This window comes from Oryctolagus cuniculus, chromosome 15 (assembly GCF_051225735.1).
Source record: "Oryctolagus cuniculus isolate XC-2025 breed Fujian yellow rabbit chromosome 15, ASM5122573v1, whole genome shotgun sequence".
Lineage (NCBI taxonomy): Eukaryota > Metazoa > Chordata > Mammalia > Lagomorpha > Leporidae > Oryctolagus > Oryctolagus cuniculus.
The window spans coordinates 16,150,845-16,162,602 of record NC_142881.1 but is presented as its reverse complement, the minus strand read 5'-3'; the positions used below and the strand labels follow the sequence as shown (position 1 = coordinate 16,162,602).

Sequence of the window (11,758 nt, the reverse complement as noted above, 5' to 3'; positions counted from 1 at the left end):
TTCCCCATACTCCCTGCACCCCACCCAGCACTCAGAGCCCTTTCCTGGGCAGCATCAATTTCCACTCCACCCAATCCCTTGGCTATTTTAATACCACCCCTTAGCTCCCCCTCTCACCGGGCCAAAGGGAGGACTTGCAAGGAGTGGAGTCACTAAGGGCCCGGTCTCCTTCCTCCCTCTTTCCAGCTCCTCTCTTCCTGACTCCCCCACATCAACCTCCCCAAGTTGGCAAAACTGGGCTGAGTCCAGGGCAGGGGTGAATAAACAAATTAATCACTCCCGGGTTGTAGGAATGCTTCGATGATCATGCTTAGGCCTAAAGCAAATTCATGTGTTTGCATTTCTCTAGTCTCAAGAAGCTGGTGCAAACGGTCTGACGTCTGCACACGTAACAAGCATTCCTTTTTGTTCGCCTCTCTCTGGCAAGGTAGGAGCACGGTTTTGGGCCCTGGTGGATGCTCTTTCTAGATACTGTTCTTTTTATTCTAACGCCGTAAAGATGTGTGAGCGTTATATAACACGTTCATGATGATCGGGAGCTGTTTACTTCACAAGGATCTAATTAAAGGTTTTTTGTTTATTTTCAGGCCTGAGCTAAGTTCCTTACCAGGGCCAAATTAGAGAAAGGGCTTGCTTCCCTCTGCCCTGTGTGCTCCTGGCCCCACCATTCCCCCTCTCCTCCATATAATCCACCTACAACTAGGTTAACAACCCTCTAACCCTTAAATGAACCCATTTGCCAACTCAGAAACCACTGGTATAACTTTAAATGCTTTGGGGTTTTAATCCCCTTGAGGATTTATGGTTTTTTTCTCTCTCTCTCTCATCCCTTCAAAACTAACCCCAGAGTTGCAAGAATCTGGGAACTTGGGCAAAGGAACAAACCGCCACCCAGACCAAAAAATCCAAAATCCCAGTTCATTGCTTCAACCAAAACTGTCAGTGCCTCAGAGTCTGCAATCCACACTGCCCTGAGTATAAAAACCTGCGTGCAATAACTCACAAAATGCAGGTGTTGTGACTGAATGTGGGAAGCCTAAAGCGTCAGTGGAGGTGGTCTGTCTGCGTGCGCGTTAACATGCGTGTTTCCCTAGCCTCTCCCCTCACGGCGTGGACACACACTGTTGCATCACGCGCAGGGGCTAGGAAGTGTGTGTTTTTCCAGCTCAGCCTCCGCGTTGGCTGCTGGATGCAGCAGCCTTCGCCCCTGCTACATCTCCTGCACCCGAAGTACAACAGACGCTTCCTCGCAAGCGCCGCACCCGCGCAGAGACAGGTGCGCGGTTTGCTCCCGCAACGCGCTGTGCTGCCAAGTTTCCTCTCCCTGCTAACACCCACCTCCGATCTCGCAGGGCTGGCGCGACGCAGGTTGGCCCGGTGCCCCCTTGGCGGAGGAAGGACTCTACACACCCAAGAACCAATCTCCTCCAACCCTGGCGGACAAGACCGCCCGAGGCGCCCAGGAGCCGTGAGGATGTCAACGTTCGCCGCCCCCTAAGGGAGCCGGCGCCCAGTGCTGCGGGGAATCCGGACAACGGAGGTAGAGGGGATGCGGGGGTGGGCAGAGCGGGGCAGCGGGAGGGAGCCGAGCGCGGGAGGGGGCGGGGACGCGGCCGGGAGCCGGGCGCCCTAGGCGGCGCAGGGGAACTGGGCGCTGGAGCGGGCGGGCGCAGGAAAGGGAGCGCTCGGCGGAACCCGCGGGCGCCCGAGAGGCGCTGGCTGGACGCTCTGCCCCGACTCCCCCGAGCCGCTCAATCGCCGGTAGGAGGGGGTGCGGGGAGTCGGGGTAGCAGGGAGTGGGGAGGCAGAGAAGGGGGCGTGCCCTCGCCCCGATTGGCTGCAGGAGCCTGACGCCAGGCCCCGGGGGCCGGCTCGGGAGGTGGGAACGGGGGGTGGGTGCTGGGTGCCGGGGCCGCGGGCCCCGCGCGCTCAGAAACATGCTGAGGTCCCGGCGGCTCTGCCAGCAGCGGCAGCGGCCCCAGCAGCAGCGGCGGCGGCGGCGGCGGCGACAGCGCTCGGCGGCTGCGGGGAGGGCGCCCGGAGCCGATGCCTCGGGCTCCGCGCCGCAGCTGCCCTGACCTGGCCGCGACCTCCGACAGCGCGCCCCGCCGGCACGGCCTCTCGGAGGGCTCCCCAGCCACGGCCCAGCTCCGCCACACCCCCCGCCCCCGGCCTCCGCAGCTCGGGATGAGCGCGGGGGCGCTCGCCCTGGGCGCCTCCGAGCCCTGCAACCTGTCGTCCGCCGCGCCACTGCCCGACGGCGCGGCCACGGCGGCGCGGCTGCTGGTGCCCGCGTCGCCGCCCGCCTCGCTGTTGCCTCCCGCCAGCGAGGGCCCCGCGCTGCTGTCGCAGCAGTGGACGGCTGGCATGGGCCTGCTTATGGCGCTCGTGGTGCTGCTCATCGTGGCGGGCAACGTGCTGGTGATCGTGGCCATAGCGAAGACACCGCGGCTGCAGACGCTCACCAACCTGTTCATCATGTCCCTGGCCAGCGCCGACCTGGTCATGGGGCTGCTGGTGGTGCCCTTCGGGGCCACCATCGTGGTGTGGGGCCGCTGGGAGTATGGCTCCTTCTTCTGCGAGCTCTGGACCTCGGTGGACGTGCTCTGTGTGACGGCCAGCATCGAGACCCTGTGTGTCATTGCCCTAGACCGCTACCTCGCCATCACGTCGCCCTTCCGCTACCAGAGCCTGCTGACGCGCGCGCGGGCGCGGGCCCTCGTGTGCACCGTGTGGGCCATCTCGGCGCTCGTGTCCTTCCTGCCCATCCTCATGCACTGGTGGCGGGCCGAGGGCGACGAGGCGCGCCGCTGCTACAACGACCCCAAGTGCTGCGACTTTGTCACCAACCGGGCGTACGCCATCGCCTCGTCCGTGGTCTCCTTCTACGTGCCGCTGTGCGTCATGGCCTTCGTGTACCTGCGGGTGTTCCGAGAGGCGCAGAAGCAGGTGAAGAAGATCGACAGCTGTGAGCGCCGCTTCCTCAGCGGCCCCGCGCCCGAGCCAGGGCCCCCGCGCCCGGGCCCCGGCTCCAGCCCCGGCTCCGGCTCCGCGGCCGCGCTGGCCAACGGGCGCCACAGCAAGCGGCGGCCGTCGCGCCTCGTGGCCCTGCGCGAGCAGAAAGCGCTCAAGACGCTGGGCATCATCATGGGCGTGTTCACGCTCTGCTGGCTACCGTTCTTCCTGGCCAACGTGGTGAAGGCCTTCCACCGCGACCTGGTGCCCGACCGCCTCTTCGTCTTCTTCAACTGGCTCGGCTACGCCAACTCGGCCTTCAACCCCATCATCTACTGCCGCAGCCCCGACTTCCGCAAGGCCTTCCAGCGCCTGCTCTGCTGCGCGCGCCGGGCCGCCCGCGGGTGCCATGCGAACCCCCACGCCCGGCCGCGCGCCTCGGGCTGCCTCGCGCGCGCCGGACCGCCACCGTCGCCCGGGGCAGCCTCGGACGAGGAGGACGACGACGTCGGGGCCACGCCACCCGCGCGCCTGTTGGATCCCTGGGCAGGCTGCAATGGTGGGGCGGCGGCGGCGGCGACGGCGGACAGCGACTCGAGCCTGGACGAGCCGTGCCGCCCGGGCTTCAACTCCGAGTCCAAGGTGTAGGGCCCAGCGCGCCCCCCGCGTCCGGGACGCGCGCCCTGTGCCCGGGGAGGAGGAGCAGGAGAGCTCGCCCGGGGAACCGCGGGGTGCGGGTGGAGGGGAGAGGAGGTGGGTGTTTACCAACGGCGGGTGACCGCATTGTCCAGGGCAGACAGAAAGGCCGCGGGGCCTTTGCCCAGGATGGAAGGTTTGGGGAACGGGTGGGAGAGTGGCTTGCCCAGTTTTCTGCGTGCGTTTTCTGTCTGTGTTGGGCCTCGGGTGCGTGCGTGTGATGCCTCTGGGGAATTTTTCTTTCTTTCTTTCTTTCCAGGTGGTTTTTGACACTTTCTGCGACGGGGACTGGAGTGCAGGTGGGGTGGGTCGAGGGAGGGGAAGGAAGAAGCAGCAAGAGATGAAAATACCCGCTTGGCTTCTATCCCGCTGCTGGGAACTCGCGCAGTCAACCAGAGAGGGAGGCTAGGACGGCTTGTCAGGACGGTTTCCTTTTGCTTCCCAGAGGGATTTCGTGCTCATTCCCGAGTAGTGATTTCTCCTTTCTTGAAGCGAAGGGAGAGGATGGATGCCTAACAGTCAGGTTTTCGGATGTTTTCAGCAGCGCTCGGAACACGTTTCTCCGCGCCCCGAGCCCTGGGCGCCCCCCTGGTCAGGTTGAGGGCTGTCTACCTCACACTGTGCACAACGCACAGCAAGATAGGAAGACTTGTTTATATTAAACAGCTTATTTATGTATCAATAGTCGTGGGAAGGACCAGGCGTTGTGACATGTGACTCTGTCCATTGAAGACAGGACAGAAGCAGAATTTAAAAAGAAGAAAAAGGGAGGGAGAAAAGGAAATAGTTCAGATTACTGCACATGTGGATACAAACACATAAAAAAGAAGTGGTTCAAGACGCCATTTTTGCACAGTGTTAGGAATCATAAAGTCCACAGATGATGTTACTTGCACAAAAAGAAATGAAATATTTTTTAACGGGGTGGGGGGGAGAGCTTAAAAACTCGAATAAAATTCGAATTCTACTTCTGTTGTCTATTATGTTATTGAGCTAATGATTTATTGGGGAAATACCTTTTTATACTCTTTTATCATGGTACTGTAACTGTATCCATAGTATAAATATTATCTTAAGGATTTTTTAATTATTTTTTTATGTCCAAGTGCTCACGTAAACCTGCTGGTAAAATCTAGCCCTTGTGTGTAAATTCTACTTCCTCTTGTGTGTTTGACCAAGTATTTATACTCCAGTGCAACTAACTACTGTGTGAGGAATTGGTCCATGTGCAATAAATACCAATGAAGCACAATCAAGATTATGTACCGTGTGTCTGTAAGGGGTCAGTGACAATGAACAAGACAGTCTGTCTCCTTCCAAATAGAGACTGCATTTCTCATAGAGCTCTTTTAATAGCTTTTCATGACTCAATAACATAGCGAAATGCCTCTAGACCAAATAAGGCGCTCACCTACTGAGAGCTGCAGATTTGCCCTCAATTTTCACAGTCGGATTCAAGGTATCCCAGACGACTCGGAGGTGCTTTCGAGATTCCATCTGTTGCTCTCAGCTGCGGGCTTGTGTGTCTTCTGAAAGAATCTAAGTGACTGGGCCAGGGTAACTCCGCTGCCACTCTGCCCAGAAACACAGAGAACAGATGAATCCACGGTGCAAGCAGTTGCCTACTTGAGATGCGGTAAGTGGCTCCCACGGCTTATTTTTGCTTTCCCATGGAAAATCGCAGCCTACAGTCGATCTGTGTGTGCAGGTTTCTGCAGTGGCTGCCTAGAGTGAGAAATGCTTTCACGGTTAAGCAGCAGTGCACAAAAGGGCTTTCAAAGTATTATTTCCTTTTGTGCAATTAAACAGTTACAGCAGAAGTTCTGGGTGCGCAGGTCACAAAGGAAGGCAACTGGGAAGTCAAATGACTTCTTAAAGACGTGACGATACCCAAGGGACAGGGTGATTTCATGATTGGAGTTCCTGAGGAGGCTCTCCTGAAATCCCATCCTGAGATTCACTGTGTGGCCTCCCAAATCAGCTGTTCACTCAAGTACTTCTCTTTATGTTTCTGAGCGAATTTTATTTCATAGCTGTAAGGTAAAGAAACCAAGGGAAAGGGTACAAAGTGTGGGTCCAGGCTGCACCTTAGCATGAAGATTATTCTCTACTAGGAAAAGTTACAACTGATTCTCTCTCTCTCTCTCTCTCTCTCTCTCAATTTTCTAAAGCCAGGAGCCCATCTTCCAAGAAAGGTGAATGATGCCACGTTTTAGGGACCACTAGTACGGACTGCAGGAGCTGCTACAAGGTTTAACCTGCTATGAGGTTTAACCCCCTTTCTCCAAATACAGAAAAAGAGAAAAGATGGGGAGAGCGGGATACCCACATGGGGGGTACCCAGATGATAAAGGGCTTTTGAAAGGAAGCAAGGATAGATATGTAAAAGGACAAATTCTGAAGAATGTAAAATGAATGGCAGGAGGAAGTGTCACTAGGAACTAAGTAGTCCATCTCTCCCTCCCCTCCCCACCCCATGACGCTGTAAGATACGTTTTGTCAGGGATTTGTCCCTTCATACTTTTGGTTTTATTTTTAATAGACTTGATGTCTTCAGTTTCCTCTGAAGAATACTGACGTACCAGGTTAATGCTTCACTTTCCTGGTTTCCTGATGATTTACTTATTTTGTCCGGATAGATTCTCACATTAAAATAAAGCAAACTTCCCAGCCCCAAATGTACATCTGGCCCATCAAACTTCAGTTCTTAGAACGATGGACGGCCTTTTAAACATTGAGAACAAACATGTGTAACTTAAAGTCTCCAGCAGGCAGGGTTAGTGTCTTCAGTGAGTTAGGGGAAACCACTTTAATCCTGGAACCAGCTTATATGCTTTGGTAAGAAATAGAAAGAGATGTTTGGATAATCCCCTGAGTTCTTTGAAGATTACAAGGACTCGGAAACAGCCTGTGTCAGTGATTCTGAATACACGGGAAAACTACTTTTTGACATTTTTAAAGAAGACTGCCATTGATGTATAATAGGAGAGGTGGGGAGCCGGGCGTCCAGTCCCAATAGCCACGGTGGTGGGATATCTATCCTTGGGGGTGGGCCGGTGCCCTGTGGAAATGGCAAGAGGAGGGCCATGGGCAGGCAGCAAGTCAGCCTTACCCAATGGTTTGTGTATAACCAAGTACCAGTGGCGAAAATCTTAAAGCAGAGAACTTAAATTATGAGTGAGTGTGATTCACTTACCTTCAGGCTGAGCCTAAGCATAATGTGTTCTCCAGCGTGTCTCCATCCAGGGTTCCCAGGATACATAAATTCTGCCTCTGGTGTAGAAGTGTATCACTGATATGCGATATAGCGTGGGCCTTGTGTGAACTAACTTTGCAAAAGAGAGTTTCTTTCTTGTTGGTCCGAGCTTTCTTTGGAACTAGAATTATTAATAACTTCTAAGTGGCTATTGTGAAACCTTTCCTTGTCAAGTACATTTCCTAGCTTGTTTTAGTTTCACGTTTTGTTGAATGTGCTGACTTCCTCTGACAAAATGTAATATTGCCAGGAGGAAATTCTGCACCCAAAGTTTCAGGGTAATATTAACATTGAAGTTTTTACCAAGAGTTTCTAAGCAGAGGTCTAAGGAAAAATTACTCTCAAACTTTTGCTACCAGTTGTGAAAGACTTAAAAAAAATTTTTTTTGACAAAGCTGGATCCATTCGTTCTTTTGAAGGAAAAAAATGAAAACCTTAGCAGTAATTCAAATGAAACACATTGGCACGGATACTGTAGTTTTATTTGTACGTTTCTGGCATAATGTGCTGAGAAACCTAATTCTCTTGACTTCCTGCCAAGTTTCTACTAATCAAAATGGAGAAGATATGCACTGTTTGGATTATACCTAAAAATAGTTGTGCTACAGTCACATCAGCAAATGGAATTAAATTAATTTCTCTTTCTTCCCCTTCACACACACCCTCCACATTATGTAAATGTCCATCTATAAGGATTGTTTCATGATTTTTGATTCAGTGTGTACCAAATCATTGCTACACTGCAATGATTTTTAAGCAAACTCCTTTGAATTACCCCCAGGATACCTACCCCCCTCCTGAAATACCCATGAGTACCCTCTCTCATTTAAAGACTTTCTTGTGGGCATAATCAAAGAGGTGTTCCTACTGTAGAGACTTTGTGGGTCAATCTAGTTCATCAGTAATCATTTTATGCTTTTGTGGGAGGAGGGGGTAGCTTCTGAATCAATCACGTTTGGTCATTTGATCATGGAGCAGGTAAGAGGCTTCCAAATCCAGCGGTCAAGTGACAGAAAAAGTCCAGCAGCCTCCAAGAGCTCACACTGTGCCTGCAACTTAGCGCGTGATCTTGGCTATGGTGGTGTCGATGCACAGGGAAGCACTGGCAGCGGCTGCCTTTAAACTTTCCCTTCCCTTGGATGTGAGCAAAGATCACAATTCCACTGTCTGATCCTGAAGCCAATTCTGGGAGCCACCATAGCTCTTGTCTGGGAGCATTCTTTGGTTCTTCTTGAACGACCTGGAAACATCTAGAACACTTAGTTCTAGATAAATTCTCTTCCTAGCAGCACTAGGTTCTCACAAATGGCTTCCCAGAACTCTGTCTCTCAACGCATGAAAAGCCTGTTTCTCTCTCTCCACCTTTCTTACAGCTCACAGCTGTAATCAGTAGTAACAGGATCACACTATTCCTATTTGTGACACAAAACTTACTTACGATGCACTGTAAATGTCAAGTTGGAATTCCTTCCCAAGAATTTCAGTATTGCTCATAATTATGAACCAACTCCAAGCGGAAAGTAGTTTAAGCTATTGTTTGTACTTTTTCCTATACAAGGTTTTCATTGTGAGTTTAAAATTAGGGGTCTGAGGCCATTCTAACGGGCTTTATTTTTCTGGCACTGCTACTTCTTAACCATATGACCTTGTCAGTGTTTTGGTATTCTGATTTCAAAGGGTGACATTAGTTATTCCATCTGCAACTAAATTAAAGTAGTTTTCCTGGTTATTATTAGGCTGGTCGATTTGTGGGAATTGTGGGTACCTGTAAGGAGAACAAAATGATGACCACTTCGGACACTCTGGCTCCTTCTCAAACTATAGTTCCTGCTGTGTCCAGTGACCTTGGGCGAGTCAATCCCTTTCCTTGTAGTTCAGGTTCACGGTCCACAGAACCTGAGCAGTAGCCTTTGTGTGTAAGTCCCTTGGAGGTGCCGTGATAGGAGATCTTTACTTTGCCAAGTCTATCATTTCCACTAATTGCTCTCGACCTCCTTTTCTCTTTTCTAGCAACTCCACCCACAAAAATCCCTGGGTTGTTTTAAGTGAATAGAACAATTAATAATAGCAATGATATATATATAATACCCCATGCATCCAAACAAATGGTCCTTCATTTTTTATTGCACTTAAAATTCCACAGAAACCACAACTGAATAAAATAATCTTCCCAAACATCAGATTAAAAACCTGTTTGCTATGTGCTGAGCAAAAACGGTTGTTTGATGAGTCTTTACCTACAGTGGTTTTGAGAAAAGTGAGTCAACCTGGAAAATTACTCAACTCCGTGATTTTGTGTTGATTTGTAAATGCTAAGAACATCTATCTAGATTATTCTCTTTTTTGTCAGAATAACAATTCAGAGATGAAAGGCGCTGAGAGCCATAGGAATTTGTATTTTTGCTTACCTCTCTTTTGTGGCTTGTAGGATATTGAGTTTCTGTGTTCCCAACTTAATAAACAGTGACAAATCTACAGGAACTTCACTGCCTAAAATATCTATTATGTTAACTATAGGAACTCACCTGCAATCTTGAGGTCTTTGTTCAAAAAATTATTTTAATGAATAAACATTAGTGGAAGTTCCAATAACTCCAGGTTTGTTTTTTTTTTAAAGCTATTAAAGATAACATTTTGGTAAGATGCTCTTCTCTCTCTCTCTCTCTCTCTCTCTCTCTTTTGAAGATTTATTTATTTGAAAGACTGAGTTACAGAGAGGCAGAGGCAGAGAGAACTAGGTATTCCATCCACTGGTTCACTCCCCAGATGGCCACGACAGCTGGAGCTGAACAGATCCAAAGCCAGGAGCCAGGAGCTGCTTCTGGGTCTCCCACGTGGGTGCAGGGGCCCAAGCGCTTGGACCATCTTCCACCACTTTCCCAGGCCATAAGCAGGGAGCTGGATCAGAGGAGGAGCAACCAGGACTGGAACCGGCACCAAATGCTCTTTGTAAAGAACTCATCGTGCTTAAATGATTCTGGGATCAATCCTGAAGTGATGTGGCTTTTTTTTTTTTTTCCTTTTCTTAAAATAGGCACACCTAAGTAAAACTGAGTCACTCAGAAAAGTTCCAGACTCTGGCATGGAAAGGACCTTAAACAATGCCTTATCCTCATACAAGGTTATTCCCAGATCCGTGCAGATCCCCGACGGATGAGATGCGATTTGTGAATTAAAGACCTGTTCTGCTATTTATTAGGCCGTCCTGTCAGCCAATGTTTCCTTGGTAACAAACTCAAATCCCTCATGCTGTTTTGACTCATGGTTGATCTCAGTAGAATCTGAAACCTGAGCCACTATTCTGTATAAAAATCCTCCCAATCGTGTGTGAAAAACTGACACCCTCTCCTCGGCTTTCTATGCACAAATTCCATTTGCTCTTATAAACAGTTTCACATCCTTTCGGTCTTCCTGCTGCTCCATTAAAGAATCCTCTCCATTAACAGGGATTCCTCCTCGAATCCTTGCCAGTTACAGGGATTCCTCTAGGGAGAGCCTAGCAGAAACACGACGGAGTACAAAATGTCAAGTTCGGCACCTGATCCCATGGCAGGCATCCGTATGTCATCATTCTTGGGTTTTTGCTGTAATTTTTGTCAGTATTATCAGAGACACAAAACTCTCAAGAAAAAAAATGTACAAAGTGAAAAAAAGAGTGTAACTTGAAAACAAATAAATCCCCCCCTTCCGTGAAAGGTGCACTGCTTGTTGCGAGGCGGAGCAGGCCATACACGTCTTTCTCAGACCAGGCAGTCGGTAGAACCTCCTTCCAAAGTGTGCACGCGTGCCACAGCTCTCTTCACATATTTTGGGTGTTGATATATTTAGAGGAACAAATCAATTTTTCCACAGTAGCTGTGCTGGGAAAACAGAGTTTACTATTTAGAGGATCCTTGTGAATAGTTTGCTTGTGATCCCGTGTTCATCTGTTCTTCGTTGAGGGTACTCTGTAGTGAGTGTGCTGTACCAGATACACACAGCCGAAGACTCTGAGCCCGTCCCAAGGCAATCACACTCGGGCTGCGGGTATCAGATACCCACCTGGGAAAAGCAAGAAAGAACGAGACCGGTGTGGTTGAGCAGGAAACACGGGGGCTGAAACTTAGGGCACTAGACCACTATCATCCAATAGAAACACAATGCAACTGTGTATTTAATTTTTTAAAAAGTACATTTATTTATTTATTTATTTGATAGGCAGAGTTAGAGAGAGAGAGAGAGAGACAGAAAGAGAGGTCTTGCATCTGCTGGTTCCCTCCTCAAATGGCCGCAATGGCTATAGCTGGGCTGATCCAAAACCAGGAGCCAGAAGCTTCTTCCAGGTCTCCCACATGGGTGCAGGGGCCCAAGCACTTGGGCTGCCCTCTACTGCTTTCCCACACCATAAGCAGAGAACTGGATTGGAAGTGGAGCTGCCGGGACTCAAACTGGTGTCCGTATGGGATGCTGCACTGTAGGCGGAGGCTTAACCTACAACGCCATAGTGCTGGCCCCTACATATTTAATTTTACATGTCCTAGGAATGGCTTTTTTTTAAGTAAAAAAATAAACAGCATTAGTTTTCAACATATAATTGATGTAAGATTTTTTTTATTGGGAGTCTTTTTTATTATATGAAAATTTTGAAATCTGATCTGTATCTCACACGTATAGCCCACCTCTACTGGTAGTAACCACATTTCAAGTGCTCAACAGCAGAGGAGGGTATGGATGGTGCGGCGACATAATCTAGAGTCTTGAAAACAACATGGATCTTGGATAAGGAGATAGAATCCCATGCAAGGCCATTCCATCGGCAATTACTAGGGGGGAAAACTACATGAACAAAAGTATAGAAGTGTAGGGATGAAG

General features: G+C 50.0%; 1 protein-coding gene across 2 annotated transcripts; it reads left to right on the top strand.

The window, feature by feature from the left end:
- The first annotated feature begins 434 nt into the window (after window positions 1-434).
- Window positions 435-11,305, top strand: ADRB1 (adrenoceptor beta 1). 2 transcript variants are annotated; one of them, XR_016221940.1, is made up of 4 exons: window positions 435-1,276; window positions 1,353-1,540; window positions 5,100-5,287; window positions 9,942-11,305. XR_016221940.1 is itself a non-coding variant. In XM_002718755.6 (2 exons), exon 2 carries the CDS (start codon window positions 2,047-2,049, stop codon window positions 3,601-3,603), a length of 1,557 nt encoding a protein of 518 aa, XP_002718801.4. In that variant the 5' UTR covers window positions 1,363-1,540; window positions 1,965-2,046; the 3' UTR covers window positions 3,604-4,903. The 2 variants fall into 2 exon arrangements, 1 of the variants encoding a protein (XP_002718801.4); XM_002718755.6 differs by lacking the exons at window positions 435-1,276; window positions 5,100-5,287; window positions 9,942-11,305 and adding an exon at window positions 1,965-4,903 and having other exon boundaries at window positions 1,363-1,540.
- Window positions 11,306-11,758: the final 453 nt, after the last annotated feature.

What these genes read in the sequence shown, in the direction of transcription:
- ADRB1 (XM_002718755.6), top strand. Translation starts at nt 2,047, where the DNA reads ATGCCTCGGGCTCCGCGCCGCAGCTGCCCTGACCTGGCCGCGACCTCC.